Here is a 20,589-nt window from a genome sequence, read left to right on the forward strand (position 1 = left end):
GGGCCTGGCTCGTCATTTGGCTACTCATCCTTCACATCCAAACTAGAGATGAAGCCACAAGAGAAGACAGTGCAGCAGTTCGGCTCACAGAGCATTAGATGTGCTGCTTTGTTTGTCCTTTTTAGTTGATACAATTCCTTCTCTTTCCTTCTGAGAAGTTCCTACCGTGGTGCATGGTTGGAATTGGATGCTCAGTGTTGAATGAGAAGGTGGAGCCTTCTTTGCCCCACCAGTGAAGAAGGAGTTTCTGCTTATCCAAGCCAATGGCAAAGAAGGAGTGTCTCATGCTACAGCAAAGGCACAGAAACTGTGCAGATGCGAAGCAGAAGCTGTACATTTACTTTTTCTACATTCATGCAAAATAGAGAAAAAATAAGCTAAAGATACTTAAGCAAGTACTGAGGAAATAAGAGTGGAAATGGTACATATAATCTATCTCTGCCCGGTGAAGATGTACATGGAGAAAAACATTGATGAAGAGGTGACTTTTGAGAAGATATGAGAAGAGTCATATCCAATTTGACTTAACTTCCTCTTCAAACAGAGGAGAAACAAGGGGAAAAGTCTTTTGCAAGACAGAAATGAAGGCAAGCATCAAGGCTGGCGTTTCTGGCAGGCTAAAGAGTAGGGCAATAAATTAAGAAACAATATAAAACTACATTTTAAAGCCAGTTATGCTTGTGAGAACAAAAAATATATATAAAATTGACATGATAGAGAACCAGAATCACTGGAAGGGTGGCATGAGAGAGCACAACATATTTGGATCAATAAGAAAGGAGGAAATGGAGAGGAGCTCATGATCAAGCTAGAAAAATGACCTGAGTCTAAATGAAAATAATTTTAGGTTTGGAACCAAGATAAATTAAGACATTGCAGGGAAAGAAACCACAGCTAGACAGGGTCTTGATAAGAAGTTCTAAAGAAAGCAGATTTCTTGCTGTGCGAAAGTACAGCTGGAGTGATGAGGAGGAAGTTATGTATGGATATGACTGACAGAGAAGTGCCAATAATGGGAGCTGTATAGAAATGGTGGTGATTTGGTATTCCACATGAGGACAACTCCAAGGCAGAGAGGCCAAGGAAGTTGGATGAAACTCTGACCTGGCCAGGAGGCAGCAGAGCTAAGTATGCAACCTGTAAATAATCAGCAGCTATTTTGCAAGTATTAACTGGCAAATATAATTCCTGGTTCAACAGTATTCAGAAATGGCTGTAGGTAAAATTGTCCCAAGAGGTTAATTTAAAATGATGTTGCTTGTCATTAGCACTAGGACAAACTTGCACTCATGAATGCTTATGGTGCCCTTTGAACTTCTGTAAGATTACATGGACAAAAGAAAGAACAAAATTAAGTCTACATTATTTTGCCATTATAACTCATTTAATTAATAACTCATTTAATTAATAAAAAAATTCGGTATAATCTGCTTTTAAATACAGTCACACTTAACTGAAATTATTGAGCCTGCATGCTTCACTAAATCTCAAGCTGCTGCACTGACTTCATAAAGCCCTAAACAGAAAGTGCAAATGAGAACAACTGTTGGAAAAGAAAAACCCACACATCAAACCAAAATCTGCTAAAACCAACAAAGCAGCTTAGCAACTCATTTCTGTACCCTCCTTCTAAAATGTGTAAGAGGAAACACAACAAAAGTAGTGGAACCTGCTTCTGCATTTAACAATTTGTTCACCTAAATACAGCTTGTTATAAGGTAAAACCAAGCTAGAACATTGCCTTGGGAACTTTGGCAACCCCAGGCTTGGTTGTTATTTACCAAGGGCTGCAGTCACAGATCTCTACCTGAATTATGCAATAAACAAGACTGTTGCGGTTCATATTCTAGCGAACAAGAGATCGATGCATTATCAAGTGCAGAGGAGCTACTCCTCAACAACAGTAATGTTCTTTTATCTTTAAAAAAAAATAAGAAATATTGACCAAAAATAGGTAATAAAAAAAGAAGCGCTAAATCCTTTTATTTACAAACAAACAACTGCATTGGTTTCAATAAAATCCAACTACTCCAAACATCTGCAAAACATTACAGTAATTGGTTCCAGTAATTCCACTAAATTTCCTAGTCCCACTCATTACTGGTCAGCAGTTACAGCCCAGACCAGAGCCAAGATGCAAATTTAATGTTGTATTCTGTACGACCCTTTTTGTTGTGTAATCGGGCACTAAGGCAAAACTGCAAGCCAAGCTGTTTCCCCCGCTACAATGGCGTAGGTGGAGCCATTCCTTGGCCTCTGGGCCATTTGAATGAATTTATAACGGAGCTAATGAGAACGAGAACTTGTTGGGGACTTGGGGTTGGATTATTTCACGCTAACCACACGCAGAAAAGGAAGTCTGAGGGGCAGATACCGCCGTAGGGGCCCGAACCCCGCGGGCAGCTCCCGCCCCGGCCGGGCCCCGCCCCGCCCCGCGCGCGCCCCTCCGGCCGGCCAATGGCAGCGCGCCCTTCCCCGCCCGGCGCCGCCATTGGCCGCGGCCGCCGCTTCCGCCGAGGGCCGGGATTGGCGGCGGCGCGCGGGCGGCGAAAGGCGGCAGCAGCAAAACCCCGGCGCGCGCCGGTGTCCGCGTGAGTGCCCGTCCGCGCGCCCGACCTCCCCCCCTCCCCCCCCCCCCCCCGCCATTCCCGCTCCTTCCCCCGCCTCACCCGCGCCCTGTCCCCCCGATCTGATCCGCTCCTCTGGGGCCCGCTCCGAGCACCCCCCGGCCCTCAGGGCCCGCCAGTGCCGTGGGGGCGGCTCCCCTGCCCGGCCGGAGGGGAGCTGAGCGACGGCTGCACGCGGGGAGCCGAAGGGCCCGGCTGCACCCCGCTGCGGCCGCCCGTGAGCCCCGGGGCCGAGGGGGGAGCCTGCGGCGTGCGCTTGGCCCGGGGCCTCCCTGGCGGGAGCCGTCCCGTAAAGGCAGTGACGAGCTCCGGGTGTTCCCGCCTTGTGTGGCACTGCTGACATCACCGGGACGCACGGGGCTTTAGATGTGTGGCGGCTCTTGCTCGTCCTGTAGCAGACACATGTTCCCTATCAGTGTGTGTTAGCTTGCAGTCCTTGTGCTGCTGGGGAGGACATGGTGGTACGCGTCTGGAACAGGCTGATCTGCCTACTCAACACTAGCAGAGGGAGGGGCTACCTGTGAGAGACTAGAACCATCTCTAATCGCGTTCCAGTACTTTCCAAATCCCTCTGCAGCAAAGCTCCCGCAAAAAAACGGGGCTCAAAAGAGACGGCTCCTGCGTCTTGTCCCTGTAGTTACACAAGGTTGACACACTAAAGGTAGCCCAAATTCTTTGGCGACAAAATGTACTTCTAGCTCCACAGCTGAAACAAATGAATTCTTTCATCAGGAGTTTCTCAGAATATGTTTTTCCCCGTGTGGAAAAGTTCATCCAGAACTTTGGAAGTTTGTTAAAGTAACGAGGAAAGAAGGCTTCTGCATGGAACCAGTTTTGAGTAACTGTAAGAGCTGCTGCTTCCAGGTTCACAACTTCCAGGTTGTTCTGCCCTGGGAGTCCTTGCCACTCTTTTGCTCCTGAAAAGGGAGTATCAGGAATTTTTTTGATTGTGCAATATTAGTGGACTTCACTAGTCGACAGTTTTATCTATTGTTTCCAAGATTTGGGAAGAAGCATTTCAAAATAATCATGTTCTATTTTTCTTGTGGTGGGAGGGCAATGAATAACTATGCATTTTGTTGAATTTATCTAGGAGGGAGACATCTCATGTATGGAGAAGGTATTTTTTTCTCTTATAACTTTTTTCAGGTTTTCTGGCTTTCTGTACCTTTTGCGATGTGCAGTACAGCTGTTTCTGTGTACATCAGTTCCTTGCCTTTCAAAGCAAACTTCAGGGAAAAGACGATGCTTTAATGTGAATGAGGGAACATGAGACATGAAAATTAGTTGGTTTTCAGTTTACCCTTCCCCCCTCTATCCTCGTTGCTTTACTGGTTTACTATTTTATTGGAACGATGGGTGATACTTTGTTTTAGGTAGCACAGAGGAACTCCTCAGACTCCCTAAATCTCATCTCAGGAGCTGAGTGCAGGACTAGGAAGTGTCTTACCAGATTTGCTTGCTCCCCCAGGTGTCCAGAAGTGGCCCTCGAAGTCTTGGATATTTTTTTCCTTGAGACTTGTTTTGTGATGGAGACAGTGTTGAAGTCTCCCTGTGATGAACAGCACCCTCAGCAGGCTGAAGACTTCCGCGGGAATCTTGAGCAGAACAGCAAGCTTTCAGGTATGTGCTGAAACAGGGATTGTGAACATCACATTTAGTTGTTGACATGCTGCTTCATCACTTTGGGAAATTTCAGTATTGATTATTAGCCTGTCTGTATATGATCCTGTTGTATAAAGAGTTAATGAAATGAGAAGGTTTGAGGTGGCTTTTGATTTTAAGTTTATTCCTGCTGTTTGTGCATTACAAAACTTGAGCAACAGTAGTTTGTCACAATTTGCTAAACCTACTATTTAAATATTACTGAATGTGTAAGAGGATACCTGAATGAAAAAAAGCTAGCCCTTGAGAAAAAAATTGACCAGACAAGTACACAAACCCAGTATTTTGCCTTTTAACCTATAATTACCAGCCTTATGCTTCGGTATCTTCAGCTGTGTATTTGTCCATAAAAACACTCTTCTTGTTTTCCTTTGTAGAAGCTGAACTAAGAACATGTGTTCTGATAGAGGTTTTGTTGGTTGTTTCTGAGTCTCTGTGTAACTGAGTCTGCACTTCCTGTACAGTGCTTGCTCAGGAATCCTTGATGGTCAGCCAGTCTATAGATACAATGGATTCTGATTTTTAAAAAATATATAGTCCTCTCTTCAAAAGTCCTCTAGCTTCAAAAGAAGTGAATTCTTACGTGGGTATAGAAAAGGCTTGAACCACAAGGATTTGTAAACTGAATGGAAAACAACATTTTTTTGGAATAATACAGTAAAGCATCCTTGTCTTGCCATCTAGTGATTGCAGCATGAAGTGCAGCAGCCCAAATGCAGAGCAGATGTGGGCTCTGGTGCCAACTGTTTTAAGTAACGGTAGGAAAGATTGCATTACCAATCTTAAAAATATCTAAAAAATAATTGTTTTTTGGCATTTGTGATTTGCATCTAATGGATTTGCATCTGTGCCTACAGAAATTGCTGTCATAATTTTGTCTTTTGTCAAATTGCTATTGCAAATCTCATGTAAACCTTTAGTGATGAGCTGTAGGTGTCCTACAAACCAGAAGGCTTTTGCCCTCTCAGAATCTGCTATGTGTCAGCAAAGTAAAAAATAATTGTTTGAATGCTGCAGCTTATAAAGGATTGTGATGAAGAATAACAATATCAAGTATCTACATGGTAATGTCAGCAGGATAAGATACCTTCATGCTGTTTTTTTCCTCTGTACATGTGAAGTGTTATTTGTGATCTCCAAAACAGATCAGATATTGAATCAAGTAATAAGATTCCTAACTTATTTTCCCCATTCTTTCCACAGCAGGAATAAAAAAAGATATTGAAAAACTTTATGAAGCAGTGCCACAGCTTGTAAATGTGTTCAAAATAAAGGAAAAAATCGGAGAAGGTAAATGTTTCATTTTATCTTGCTTAGAGTTAAGATTTCTTTTTGGCATTTCTAACTTAAAAAGCGTATGTCTAAGATCTCAATGTACACAATTTAAGCCAAATGCCCCTTTTTTACTTACAATTCCTACAGTGACCATGTAATAATATGCTGCTGATCACATAGGTGTATTAATTAGGAACATTTTCAAGATATTTTTTTTGAAAATCTGGTATATTTAAGCCTTTTAAAAAATAGCATTCCAATATTGGCAATTAAAAATGTTTGATGTAGATTCAAGTAAATGGTCTTAAAATCTATTCTTTTTTCTCCTTTACCTGAGAAATCTACTTATACATAGCTGTGTTTTGACATACTTAGCTGGTGTTACTTAAGTTAGCTTTGCTTCTGCTAAAATCTCTTTGGCAGAAGTGGGTGAAGAAACTGAGAGGTTGGAGCTGCTTTACTTAAAAAACTAACAACTTTTTAAATTTTGAAGACATACAGTATCAAATTTTAGAATATTTGTGTTTACTTTGTCTTCAACAAGACGGAGTATTGCAAGTACCTTAAATTAGTGTCAGGCATGATTATAAATAGATTCAGGTAGTTCTGAGTGTGGGATTTCAGCACTTTTTGAAACTTTACCCATTTAATCTCTGAAATGCTCTGTGACTCCACACTTTTAAAACAAAAGATGATGCTGGGAAGCTGGATTGTTTTGCATTGGTTTTGTGATGAAATTTCTGTGCAGCAGGTGAGATGCCTAGGAGTTTTTATTTCAAAAACCACCCAACTACTTAAAAACCCCCAGCTCCGTTCTCCACAGGAACATAAACTTAAATAAAAAATAGACTTCTACCTATCATAAAAAAGATAGTGTAATTAAACAAAATTTCTGGTTATGAATAGTACTCTGATTTTACTTTTGGGAGCAAACTATGTTTTTAAAAAATACCATTTGCAGTTCAGCAGCATTATGAGAAAACAAGCTTCAGCTTAGTATTCCACTCTGGAATCACTTTCATTTTAGCAGTTCTCACCACCAAAAATGATGTCTTCTGTCAAATTTGGTAACCCTTCTTGCTGCAGTCAGCTCTGTTGAAGGTATGGATCTATAGGTTGTTTGGGATTTTTTTTTCTTTTTTACAGTTGCATGAAATATTTAGATTTTGCTGGCATTTTGCTATATGTTTGCATTCAGACTTTCCATGTTGAACCAGCATGATGCAAAGACATTACTTAAAACATAATCAGAAGTAATTTCTATTCTTTATTCATATGGAAGAACACTTCCACTTGTTTGTTCAGATATCTCAAATTCATCTCCTAAGAGGTTTATTTGGATATCCTTAAAATTAAATGGCTGGGTAAACTTACCATACAGTCTGAATACTCCCTTTCTCAAGCAAATATATCACATTGGATGTGGTAAAATGCTCTGGGCAAATAAACAGTGCAGTTATACATTGTGTGGGAAGCTTTACTTTATAGATAAAGTACAGAATTAAGGAAAATGTAGCAATTTCAGAAGTCCTTTGAATAGCACTGGCAGTGCATTCCAGATTAGCATTATCTAGTCCTCTTACATTGTAGGGAGAGAAGTTAGATGTCAGATGAAAGTAAGCTACCTAAACAAGAAAGCAAATCAAAGGTAGGAAATTTACATTCAAAGAGCACTGTGTCCTAGGCAAGTTAGACAGTGTTATATTTGCATTTTTACTGACATAAAAAACTTGTATACAAGATCAGTATATTCAGTAGTAGAAAAAAGGAATTGGATTTTTCTCTTCTAGAATGTGCTTTTGATGTAGTATCAAGTGTACTGCAGGATTCTGAACAGTTAGATCACTCCTGTAAAAATCTGCATTGACCTAATTAAAAACGTTGAAGACAGTGTTTTTCTCCTTTGTTTACAGGTACTTTTAGCTCTGTTTACTTGGCCACAGCACAGCTACAAACAGGATATGAGGAGAAAATGGCTCTGAAACACTTGATTCCAACCAGCCACCCTCTGCGAATAGCTGCTGAACTTCAGTGCCTCACAGTGGCAGGGTACATAAACAAAAAAATTACGATTGTCATGACAAAACTGCTGAACGTTGTCTCACCATTCTGTATTTATTTAAGTTTTGGCACTTCTCTTGATTTGTTTCTAACCACATACATGTCTATTGTTTTTAATGAGAGCAAATAACAAAAGGTGTGTCTTACCTGTAGTGGATTCCCTTTGCTGCTAGTCCCAGTTTGGGGGTGTGTGTGCTCTATTTACCAGCTGAGAAATTCCATTATATATCTTTGTGCTAACAAAATTCCAGTTCTGAAATGCTTGGAAAAAAGAATCACTTCATTAGAAAATGTGGTTTTAGGAATGAACACTTGTTGGCAGAGTGTGCTGAATAACACCTTCTTAAATAGTAGGATCATGGAAGTTAGGGCCTATATTAATTGTAGTGGTAACTACAAACCACAGCCCCACAGATAATCTGCAGAGTTCTCATTCCAAACTGCAGAATGGAGCATAAAATGGAGTTTAAATGGAACATAGCAGTGAGCAGCAAGAGCACAGCTACTGATTGCTGATAAGACTGCTGTCAAAATATAAATTAGGATTATAAAAGAAAGCTTGAGTGAAGTTTTTAAGAAATAAAGAAAAATAAACGTCCATCTTCTGGTCTTTGTTCAGTAACATTTCTTTTCTTCTAGGGGACAAGATAATGTTATGGGAGTTAAATACTGCTTTAGGAAAAATGATCACGTTGTTATTGTTATGCCATATCTGGAGCATGAATCCTTCTTGGTGAGTCTCAGACTTTTGATATGAAGTAAAACATTTAATTAAAAGCAGATGCATAACTATTCCATAATTATGATTCTAAAAATCACAGTATCCAAATAATCTTTCAGGACATTTTGAATTCCCTTTCCTTTGAAGAAGTGAGGGAGTACATGTTTAATCTGTTCAAAGCGCTGAGGCGCATTCATCACTTTGGTATTGTTCACCGTGACGTCAAGCCCAGCAACTTCCTCTACAACAGGCAGCTGAAAAAGTGAGTCTGGCCATACTATGATCTCATCTGGAGATGTGTGCCTTGGCAGAACACAGTCAATTAGGCTTTTAGGCTTCTTTCCTTCCAGCTGCATAACATGTGCTTAAGTAATAAAGCTAAAAACGTGGGGGTTTATTTGTAATTTTTTTCTTTGTCTGTTAAGGGACTTAAGAAGGGAAGGATTGTTTTTACTTAATGTAATATCTGCTTCATAGAGTAACAAATACCTGCTGAAATGAAGCTTTTATTACTGGGTATAAGTACTACATTTTCAAATAAGAATGAAAAGAATAAAATATGGATTTTTTTAAAATAAGAAAGTTAAATATAACTTGTGGTGCATAGAATGATCCTTGTACATTTTTAATAGTGGATAGAATTAAACTGATACAGATAAGATAGCTGGCTTTGGGCTGTTTTCACCTTACATTGAATTAATATTTATAACTAGTAGGGTTGGCTCTTTTGCCTACAAGTTACAAAACTTGAAAATTTAAAAAGTGAGGTACTGCTTTGTGAAGAGCTGAAATGGACAGAATGCTTCAGTGCTAGCAGTCCTATAGCTGTATTTGTTAGCATTGTGCTTGTATAGTTGAGACATGGGTGTTGGGAGTGTGTCCAAAGCAAAGCACTGAGAGGAGATTGTAGCAGGATACACATCCCCAAGTAAAAAGTGATGACAGGAAATGGCCTCAAGTTGCACCAGGGAAGGTTTAGGTTCGATATTAGGAAAAGGTTTATCGAGCATTGGAATAGGGTGCCCAGGGAAGCGGTTGAGTCACCATCCCAAGAGGAATTTAAAATACCTGTAGATCCAGCACTTAGGGGCATGGTTTTGTGGGACTTGGCAGAGGAGGGTTAACAGTTGGACCTGATTTTAAAGGTCTTTTCCAGCCTAAATGTTTCTGGGATTCTATGCAGTGAAAGTTTGTAGGGGAGATTTGATTGCGTTTTGCCAAACTGCTAGCGTAAAAATTTGAGAAATACTGATTTATTTTTTTTTTAATCTGTCAAAATGAATATATACTGTCATTTTGGTCTTCCAGCATTTGTTTGAGCCTTAATCTCTACTTAGCGTTTAGAGGTGTGGAGTTGAGTTTGAGACCCAGGGACAGATGGATTGTCTGTACTGGTTGTAGCAAAAAATAATTCTTTTCAAGATAGATCTGAAGTGTGAACTAATATAGTCTTACCTGTTTGAAGACTAAAGTAAATTCCAGTAGTACTTCCAGAAGTCTGTCAAAACTTAAAACCTTGTTGGTCTTGTCTGTCTTCACTGCTTCCTTTGTCCTCTGCCCTTGGGAATCCTGCAAGAATCATCACTTGTACATGACTGCTGTCTGAATGTTCAGGGCTGTAGGATTAGAAGAACTTCAAAAAGGAGTTGCTGGAAATACATTTTTTTAACACCTTTGGAGGAAGGATGCACTTAAGAAGATTTTTGAGACAAGAAACAATGAACAATGGTATAGGGTAAAAACATTGAGGGGACAGGTAAGGTGGGACAGTAGGAGGAGGAGGAAGAAAATAGCACTGATGCTGGCAACAGCACAGATAGGCAACATTGAATGAAATGTGAAAGAAAGATAAATAGTAATGAGAAGTAAATTGAATTATTAATAGATAGTTTGTGATTCCTGATTCTGAACTGGTCTCTTTTCAGGTATGCCTTGGTAGATTTTGGCTTGGCACAAGGAACCCCTGATACGAAAATTGAGCTGCTTAAAACTGCCCACTCTGAAGACCAGCAGGGAAGTTGCTTGCAAGCTAATCCCATTGTAGCCTTGGGAAATGGGGTTTCTGTCAGTGTCACAGCACCTAAACAGATAGCTCAACAGTCAGCCTCAAAAGCAGCCGATAGAAGGTCCAGCTCACTTTCAAAAGTCCAGATGAAACAAGGAAGAGGAGCAAAGGTTCTCAGTCTCTTTCGTTAATGCTGTTATGTTTAATGTGTTCTTTCATCCAGCAGGGGGGGATGCAGTGCTTGCAGACAAGCTTAGCCTGCGCAGTGTCAGTGCTCCATATCTAAGGAGCTATTTCTACATAACTGTTGGTTTCATCATTATCTGTTAGATGTAATACAGTGCTGAAGGCTGTATAAAATTCTAGCATGGGTTACTATTTAGACAGCCTTAAATCCTTTTTTAGAGACATGGATGGTGAAACTCCTCCCCAAGCCAATAAACATTCACCTATGTTTAGTTACTATTGCATAACAAATGCAGTACAGACTACACTGAGATTGTCTTGGGGCACTTCAGAGCTGTGATTCGTTTTATAAACATGTTTGCTGTTCTGTCTAGACCGTGTTTCTTCATCCACAGAAAACTGATGCCTGAAAATGACTTGCATGCAGCTGTTCTTGTTTTATGACACTCCACACTTTTTTTTGAACTGTCATTACCCAGATGCCTGTGAAACAGGATCCTTATTGTCCTTTTTGTTGGTGTTGTAGGAGGACTCTGTGCACCATTCTGTCCCGCGCTCTGTCTTCGGAGAGAGGAATTTCAATGTCTATAGCTCCACGTACCAGGAAAACTCAAGCATAAAAGTAAGAAGTATTGACTCATCAGCAGGATCAATCTTCTGCATATTTGAAAAATTATAGACTGGTTGTTCTGTAAGACTGAGCACGGCTCCAGAATGCTATGGAACTAAAAGGGTTTGAGCAGATGGTTAAATGTGTTTTTCCTGAAAGGCTCAAAGAATTTTTCATTTCTGTTTCAGTCCCTCTTGAAGCTCTTAAACAACAATGAGTTCTGTAGCTGCCTCCTTAGCTGATCTTGTTTGGATGCTAAATTTATCTTTTTTTCCTATACATCTATCTGTGCAGTTAGTCATAGAATCACAAAATAAACTGAGTTGGAAAGGACCCATGAGGATCATCACGTCCAGCTCCTGGTCCTGCACAGGACACCCCAAGAGTCACACCCTGTGCCTGAGAGCATTGTCCAAATGCATCTTGACCTCTGCCAGGCTGGTGCTGTGACCACTGCCCTGGGGAGCCTGTTCCAGTGCTCAACCATCCCCTACTTACCTTGTGAAACTCTTAAATACTATTTTGCAGTTGAAGCTGTGGATAACTATTGTAACTATTTTTTTGTAATTAGTATTTAATATGACAAGGGGGAAACCCCAACTAAATTAGAGGATTTGGTTTACAGGGGTTTTTTTGTAGAACTAGAGTTAGTGTCTGTGTTGCTGTGACATTTCATATTCTTTTTTTCTTATTCTCATGTTGAGCCAAAAAAATCTTGAAACACTATACTAACTTAAAAAATACTTGTCTTGTAGCTTCAGAATATCTAATATATATTGGGTTTTTGGTAAACACTGAAAATGTCTTTTGAAGGGGAAGGGCCGGGGGTGGAAATCAGGCTCTCTAGCAAGTTCCAGTGTCTGTTTTATAGTCTTTTTGATACTGTTAAAGAGGTTTGATGTCTGTTCTAAAATACTTCTTGTTCATGAGCACCTGTTAAGTCGGTATTTCAGGAACTGTCCTATCTGTATGTAAAGGGAAACTTCTTAAATATGTCACCTCTAAATTATCTTCATTGCAGCTCATAAAACAATCAAAGATGGTAGATGTTTCATCAAGGAAATTAGTAACAAAGAAGAAGATTATTTCTACCAAAACTGTGAGCAATGGGGCAGGCAGGAAAGCTGCCAGTGGTTGCCCTTTAAACCTGCCCTGTGACTGTTATGCAACAGATAGAGTTTGCAGTGTTTGCCTTTCAAGGTAATTTGCTTTGATAATGTTGTAAAATTGTCTGCTCTGCTGTTAAGCAAAGTTAGAAACTTAGATTTACTAGACTGCCAATTTAGTAAGTGAAAGATAGCATTTGATCTCTGCAGCCCTTAAAACACTGAGTATGCTCTTTTTAAACAAGAATAGTTAATGGAATTCATGGATTAGTTCACTGCTATCTGCAGCTAGAAATATTCACTGGTAATTACTTTCTTTTAGCTGTGTTTATTCACCTACATGTGTTGTAGAAAATCACTTGAGTTAATTACAACACTTAGAAAAGTGTTCTAAATTCTGTCATTTATTAGTTATCTTATAGGCCTAAATTATACCAACAGCTGGGATTCTGGAAATCATGAAATGTAGAAAAAAAGGAAGCATAACTGTTTTGTGTTTGTTCATCTAAAAAACTAACAGAATCGCAGAATGGTTTGGGTTGGAAAGAACCTTAAGGGCATCTTGTTCCAAAACCCCTGCCATGGGCAGGGGCAGCTCCCTCTGGACCAAGTTGCTCTGAGCTGCATCCTGTCTGGCCTTGAGCACTGCCAGGGATGGGCATCCACAGCTTCTCTGGGCAACCTGTTCAGTGCCTCATGTTGGACAGTCTTGGTAGCTCAGTTGAACTCCATGCCTCTGCAGGTTGTTTTGATTATGATCTACTACTGCCTTTTATCCACACATGACTTTTCAAATAATGATAAGCTTGCACCTTTTAGTTAATCTAACAAAAAGTAAATTCTTGGCAACACTCAGAGTGACCCTTAGTTTTGCTCTGGACTAACATGAAGCCATAGCATCCACATTCAAAAATCTCATATGCTTTTTGCCTTGGGTTAATTAGTTAATTTCAAAGTTTCCCATGAAAATAACCCTTTAACAAAAATGACACTTCTCTTAGATGAAACTAAGAAAAGGTCTTTGTGAGTTAAGTATGCAATAAGTATTTCTCTGGTCTTCTATGCTAGATAATATAATTAAAATATAATAGGTAATAAGGCTATTATGTGTGTATCTTATGATTTCATGCTAGGTAGGATGCTTCAAACCTCTGTAAAACTTGATTAAAGCAGGGTTACACAGGTGTATAATATATAATATACACAAGTATATTCTAAAAGTAATATTAAATATCATTAGATTTAGAACTTGTAATTAAGTTTTATGTTCTAAATATATTTGTCTCTTATTACAAGGCGTCAGCAAGTGGCTCCCAGGGCAGGAACACCTGGATTCAGAGCACCAGAAGTATTAACAAAGTGCCCCACACAGACCACAGGTACTGCCTAACAGACTCAAACAAATGGCTTTTTTCACCTTTTCATCCTTCTCATTTATGCATATTTTATTGTCTTTTTTATGGGAGGATTTTTTAACTTGTGAAATTTATTTTTCATCCCTTCTAATGCTTTTCAAGTATTTCCTGATTTTAATTAAAAGTTTATTATTCAGAGAAAGATCAATTCAAGAATATTTTCTGTGTTTGAAACTTGAATGTGTCTTTATTAATTTGAGAGGTAGTGCCATGTGCAGGAGTAGATTACAATATATTTTTAAAAGAAAAAAGAATTTTTTTATGAAGTTTTTTGGCTTATTTGTTCAAGAAAAATCTTGAATAAATCTTTGGGAGAGAGGACGTTGTTTAGCCTTTTCTAGGCAGGTTGTAACATATGCTGCCATAACAGCATAATTAATGATGTAATTCCAAATATGTTCTAGAAGGTATTATTTCATGACTTTATCAGATTCTTTTCTTTTTGCTAGTGCTTTAAATAGCTGGTCTGTAAATGTTGTAAATTTTTTAACAAAAATTTTCATTTCCCTGTGTTAAAATTTAGTTAATAAGATGCAGTGGTTTGGGTAAATATTGGTGCAGAGCAGAGGGATGGTTAATGCACTAGCTGGTGCAAGCAAGATGGAGAGATTGTGCCTACCTGCAGGATGGAGAGCCAATGGAAACAGTTACCCATTAAACATTTGGTGTATGACTAGGAGTTCTCACTTACAAAAAAATACAAATGTCCTCAAAAACTGGATTTAAAAGATAAGGGTTTTTTTCTGAATAAATTTGGAAGAAGTTGTCAATTTTCAGTAAAGTATGTATACACACTCAAAATAGAATTAACAATATATTTGATCATCTTATGCCTAGATAGCTTACTGCTGTTTGAAACAACATCTGTCCTGTGGGTATGACAGATTTCAAAGGTCTGGCAGCTTGTTTGGTGTTCTTGTGCCTGTGCTGTAACAGCCAGCTATATGGGCTAGCAGTCATCCAGAAATGTAGGACAAGCTTAGACAATCTCTGAATCTGTCTAGAATTGAGGCAGAAAGAAGACATACCTGGGAATTCTTGGACACATGCTGGTGTTAAACACACTTTCAGATGGTTCTCTGTTCTCTAGGGTAATGAAGAGCATGATTACATAAGTAGGGGTAAATCTGGACACCCTGGGGTGTGGCACAGGCATCCCTTGCCTGAGTCAGTGGTGCTGAGCTCCTGCAGTATGTCATCAAAGGCCTTAATTAGAAATGGGTAGATTAATACTTATATTTATGATACCATGTTTTATTTGAACTAGCAAGTATTACTGTACACTATCATCTGGGGCTGCTGGAGTCACCTCCTTGTATTCCTGCCAGTCTTACTCCTAGTTTTAGCCTCTGTGCTGAGACCAAGTTACTAGCTGAATCCAGCTAACTCTACCCAGAACTACTATAGCACATCTGGCCCAGGTTCCCAGTGCTGGGAGTATAACCTAAACTCCAAAGTTAAGGCTGCACAGGTCTAGTTACACTTTCCCTTGGTTCCCCTTTCCTCACTAGCTAGGTAACACTAGACAAAAGCAGAGGGAGGAATCATGATTTTGATGTCATTTCACAAGACTTTGCACTCTGCTGATGATCACAGCTCTATGACAATTGTGGAGCCAGGATTTACTGCCCACTCAGATGTATAATGCCTTTTCATTTCAGCTAGAGTTACATAATTAAACCTTTTCAAAGGTCTTGACCGTGACTTACTCCAGCTTACCCAACCACATCCTCAGGGGGATGCACAGCCCCTCAGACAGACAGCATTACTATATCACTGTTGGAAAGATGATGCTAACACTTTTTTACAGGAACTGTGCAGAAGGCAGAAAAACCTTTCCACTGTAAAATGTGCCAAATTATAAACTTGGATTTTTTTTTTAAATAAGAGACATAAAATCTGGTTTTGCCACTAAACTACCTAATACTGTTTTTTCAAATCAAAGTCCTCTGCCAAGAGTGTTTCTAATTAAAATGTCCAAATTAATTACTGCTTATTTTGCTACTCACTTTTTTGAATAGGACTGAGTATGCCTCTATTTCCCAACTGTTAATTTTTCTTTTCAGAGTTTGAGACCCTTCAAACTCTGTCCTTCACTTTCCTTGCCATGTCTCAAAAAGTGCACCTTAGTGAGCCAAAAAAATTATGGCAGACAGGTATTCTTGTAACTTCTAGATGGAAGTTTCCATCAGGCTTTGGCCTGTATCCCCAGAGTACTCTCTGTATTCTTCATAACACAATGAAAGTGATGAATAACTTTGAACTCTTACAGTTTTTAAACTGCCTATCTTGTCAAGTGAGTTCATATTAGAGAGGAACAAAGCTCATAAGATAAATTTCTTAGTACTGCCTACCTTAGTTTTGCTTACCCAAAACTATTTACATGAACATTTGTGAGTTGTTTTTTATTTACAACCCTTATATAAGGTTTTCTTCATCTGATGTAAAGTTAAATATGTATCAAACCTGCCATTTCATTTGCCTCCTCTCATCTTCCCAAGTAAAACAACCTCAAACATTGTTTTGGTCCTTTTTTTAAGTTTAACAAATTAATGGAATTACTCATGTGAAAAACAGTCCCACTGCATCAAAGTAGGAAGTTGTTCTTCAATGTAATTACAGTAATTTCCACTCTTGTCTGAAGTATTCTCTATATGATCAAAGTCAAGAAGTACTTCAGAACATAACTTTTGCTGATAGAAACTTTTCAGATCATCATTTCTTTTTAAAGAAAGTTAAGATTTTGTTTGTGACTAAATCATGAGTTTAATTGTTAATAAATTTGCTTTCCTTTGCAGCAATAGACATGTGGTCTGCAGGAATCATATTCCTTTCTCTACTCAGTGGACGGTATCCATTTTTCAAAGCAAGTGATGATTTAACTGCTTTGGCACAAATCATGACAGTTCGTGGATCCAGAGAAACCATTCAGGCTGCTAGAACTTTTGGTATGCAAACCTTAGTTATGGGGGAAGGGGCAAAATGTAACTTGATGCTGTGATTTACAATCAGTGATTTTTTTTTGTGTATATCAATACATTTTTAGCTTTGAGAGTAATTTTGGAAGTAAATCACACTTTCGGCATGTCTATGTTGACAAACTTTTAAGACAGTTTTGTGGTTTTCTGTCTTTTACAATGTATGTATGGTGTATTTTATGTCGTAGTTTTCCCAACCTGTCTACTGCCTTTCCCTAAGTCAGGGCTACTTGAGGTGAAATATGCCAACTAAATGTTTCCTACTGGCATTTGGTTAGAATTCTTGAGACAGTGTTTCTATTCCTACAAAACTTGGCCTGGAGGCTTAAGTCAATATGACTTAATATTTAAATGATGTAAACATTGCTTTTCCCCCCACCCCTTCCCCCAAAAGGCCTAGTAAAACAAACACGCTGAAAGCCCAAAAACCCAATACCCAACAGCTGGCCTGTTTAAAAGAGACACAATCACCACAAAACACAAAAAATCCAAATAACCATTCCCCTAATTGCTTGCAGGCTAAATGCTGCAGCACTTGTTACCTGGGACTTGTTACCTTGACTTGTTACCTTGTGTAACCGCCAGCATCAGTTTTCATTCTCCAGACGGAAGTGTAAAAATCAGGGTATTTGTCTTCAGTTCTGTTAAAATGACAGTGAAATGCAAAAAGTTGGTGTACAGGGTGGCTGACAACCTGCCACTACATAACGTCACACGACCCAAAGCTCTTTGTTCTGAGCAGAACTGAGATGATGACCCCTTCTGACTTTCAGGGGCTGCTGCTGTAATGCAGGGCTAGTGTGGAGGCATGGGGGGGGTTAGATTTGGTTCTTTGATGGATTTGGGGTATTTTTATTTAATGCTGGTTATACTTTGAGACATGAAATTTCTCTGAAAAATTACAATTTTATAGGAAGTATAATAAAATGTGGCTTCCTGTACAACTTTTTTTCTCTAGGAAAATCAGTTGTGTGTACCCAAGTTGTCCCAACTCAAAACCTACGAACCCTCTGTGAGAAGCTGAGAGGAACAAATAGCAGCTGTAAGAGATCTCAGGGGGAAGGGCCCAGCAGGTCTGAAAACAACACAGTTGCAGAAGACAAACCCTGTGCTCCTGAGACACTCGGAAAACAAATTCAGCACTTACAGAGTTTTCAAGAAGGTGACAGTGCTTTGGAAATGAAGGCAACTGACATGAAAGGATGGGATCAGGTTCCTGATGAAGCATATGACCTGCTTGATAAGCTACTAGACTTAAACCCTGCAACAAGAATAACTGCAAAAGAGGCTCTGCTGCATCCTTTTTTTAAAGACATAAGGCTCTGAGAAGATAACTTATTCTGTTATTCCTTTCATATATTTTGTGTGGAAAAGGAATACTGAGGCAGTTTTACCTTGTTGCCCTCAATATTTACACTCATTGAAATAACTTCACACTGTGCTCTGAACTACTGAAATTTTGTCTTGTACAGTTAGACTGCAAATGTCAGTTTAAGAAATACTTGCACATGTAAAAGTTACATAAACATCACTAACATGGTCTTATCCTAAGAGGATTATTAACTTCCAAGAGGTTATTGCTGTGCGTACCTGTTCTTTAAGAAAGTTAACTTTGATCAAAAGCAACAAAGAAAAAAGAGTTTCATAAGCTCTATGCTTAATTCTGGAGCTATTCCCTTAAAATTTACAAGTTTGCCTTAAGGTTAGACTGAAATAAGAAGTGTTTGAGAGACTTTTCTGTATTTGCATATCTCTGCTTTGTTCCTGTTTAGTATATGGGGGACTGAAAATGGAACCAAGTGTATGCATTTTGTTCAGACTGTTTTCAGAGAACAGTACTACTTTGGGAGTGTTGCTAGAGGAAACACCAGGTGCTGAAGATTATATCATCAAAAGAAAAACATCACTTTCAAAAGCACATTTTTGTTCCTGTCTGGCCTTTCCTACTTAGGCAATAGTAATAAATGCAGTCACTCATTTTGCATAGCCCATGTTTCCTCAGTGCCATGGGTACCTCAATATTCCACAGCTGCTGCCTTCAGGCTGTCTTGGGTGCAAGGCATAGGTTTGATTTGTGTTATGGAAACTTGATTTCTTAAAAAATACCCGTTCAATAAATGATTTGGTTTTATAACTTCAGAAGCTTGTCTAGAGCCGCTTCTATAAAAGTCAGGTAAGGTTTTCCTGTGGGATGTTTCTGTTCAGGGAGTCTTGCACATTGGTTCCCTGCATAAATTCATCAGTGATAGAAGACACTTTTTGGATTAGTGTGCTTACACACAGCTTTAGTGTGTATGGCTGTGGTTGTGGAACTATCTTAATTACCAAGGAACTCTTACCACAAAGTTAGCTAGCTATTGTGTGGTCAAAAGGAAGAAAATCCCATACCTTCAATGTGCAAAGTAAGCTACATCATGTTCAACAGAAGTTTCTCTAAACCCCTTGATAATTGAAACATAATACAATGGTTTTGCATGTACATTTCTTGAGATGCTGATGGAGTTGCTGTAAGAGGTTCCAGGCCTTTCTGAGAAAAGATTGCTGCTCTGGTAACTCTTGTAAAAACCTTCTCATAGGAGCTGATGCTTATGATAGTGCAACGATCCTTACCAGGACTGGGGCTGAAGAGACAAGATTTCAATATTTTCAAAACCTTGAATACATAGCAAATAATAGTAATGTTGCTCTGTTTCTGGCATCAACTGTTAGGGAAAAATATTTGCAGAGGTCAGAATATTGATTGCAGAAAATCTTGAAACCCTCACGACTCTGGGGCCCAGGTCTTGTAATTTTCGCTGTTTATATAATTTCAACACAGCACGTCACTGAGAAATTATTTATCTAAAGGAACTGTGGCCAAATTTGGTATGCAATGCTGTCTGCCAGTGTCTGCAGATGTATTGTTTCCTCCTACATTCACTCATGCTGTCTATGGTCTTATGAGAGCATCAGCTGACAGCAAGCAAAAATATGTCAGCTATCTCTTGTGAGCTTTCTAAGTAACTTCAGCTCTTAAGCTTTCCTGCTAACAGCCTTCAGCAGCTCCTTCCATCAGCCCTACAATTAACCTCTGCATTCATTTTATAGCCAAAAAGGAAAAATCATTGCTAGTGGTATTTTTACCAAAACATTAAGTGTAGATAAAACTTGTAAGGAACAAGTTCTGTGTACTCCATAACAAGCTGGAAGAACATATTGGTATTCCTTCTTCCAGACAACTATTAAAAATTTTGAGCTTTTTTTTTTTTCAAGGGGAAGGATAAAGTAAAAAGAAAAGTGTGTTTGAACTAGCAAATGCTAAGGAAGTACTTCTTGCTCCACTCTAAAGAAGAAAAATGTTAAATGCAATGGGCTCTCACTAGGACTAAAAAAAAAAAAAAAAAGAGTAAACACCACTATGGCTAAGCAGTGGTTGCCAGTGGATTTTCTGCTTCTTTCTGCTGTGTTTCTAAGAATCTAAAAACCATAGGTAAGAGCCAATTTCTTTAAATACATGATTTGAGATCTTTATAAACAGAACATGAATCTTGTACCATGAGAGCTGCAATTAAAAGAAGTTCTGCAGAGAAATTACATTGCTTCAACAAACGTTCAGCAGTTGTGAGGCTGCAGCTGGGTTAGTGTTAAGTTCTGGACACCCTTTATGACAAGGTTAGTAACAAATTGGGCAGAAACCAAAAACGGCAGCAAAAAGCTGCCTGGACTTGGAGAGATGAAGAGAAACTGATACCTAGAATTCTGAGAACAGAATGCTAGAAGCAAATCTAAATACATCTGTGTATTTAGCATTGGGAAGACTAGCTTATTCTCAGTACAAAGCCAGACTAGGTGAGGAAACTGACATGTTTATTATGTTCATCCTAGTTGAGAAAGGTAACAAATACATATGTATAATTATTTTCCTAGCACCTTTCTGGCCATTACATTCTACTAGTGAGCA

General features: G+C 39.0%; 1 protein-coding gene and 1 long non-coding RNA gene across 2 annotated transcripts in view; one reads left to right on the forward strand and one right to left on the reverse strand.

The window, feature by feature from the left end:
* Positions 1 to 2,529: 2,529 nt before the first annotated feature.
* On the forward strand, positions 2,530 to 18,762 carry CDC7 (cell division cycle 7). The gene is made up of 12 exons (XM_066325195.1): positions 2,530 to 2,591; positions 4,099 to 4,250; positions 5,496 to 5,582; positions 7,481 to 7,616; positions 8,268 to 8,361; positions 8,469 to 8,611; positions 10,275 to 10,524; positions 11,067 to 11,162; positions 12,172 to 12,350; positions 13,553 to 13,635; positions 16,470 to 16,619; positions 17,608 to 18,762. The coding sequence occupies exons 2-12, from the start codon at positions 4,157 to 4,159 to the stop codon at positions 17,973 to 17,975; spliced, it is 1,680 nt and encodes a 559-aa protein (XP_066181292.1). The 5' UTR covers positions 2,530 to 2,591; positions 4,099 to 4,156; the 3' UTR covers positions 17,976 to 18,762.
* The window catches only part of LOC136364965 (uncharacterized), a 40,221-nt gene continuing 27,401 nt past the window's right edge, over positions 7,770 to 20,589 (reverse strand). The window contains exons 2-4 of the long non-coding RNA XR_010744237.1: positions 14,700 to 14,755; positions 9,805 to 9,918; positions 7,770 to 7,889 (exon numbers count right to left, since the gene is read on the reverse strand). This is a non-coding gene — a long non-coding RNA (uncharacterized lncRNA). The remainder of the gene's footprint in view (positions 7,890 to 9,804; positions 9,919 to 14,699; positions 14,756 to 20,589) is intronic.

The sequence above is a fragment of the Sylvia atricapilla genome, chromosome 9 (genome assembly GCF_009819655.1).
Source record: "Sylvia atricapilla isolate bSylAtr1 chromosome 9, bSylAtr1.pri, whole genome shotgun sequence".
In the NCBI taxonomy this organism is placed as follows: Eukaryota; Metazoa; Chordata; class Aves; order Passeriformes; family Sylviidae; genus Sylvia; species Sylvia atricapilla.

Bases quoted from the DNA above. Each gene is read 5' to 3' on its own strand.
- CDC7 (XM_066325195.1), top strand. From the start codon at position 4,157: ATGGAGACAGTGTTGAAGTCTCCCTGTGATGAACAGCACCCTCAGCAG. The intron at 7,617-8,267 runs GTACATAAACAA...CTTTTCTTCTAG, and splicing joins CAGTGCCTCACAGTGGCAGG to GGGACAAGATAATGTTATGG. The intron at 16,620-17,607 runs GTATGCAAACCT...TTTTTTCTCTAG, and splicing joins TCAGGCTGCTAGAACTTTTG to GAAAATCAGTTGTGTGTACC.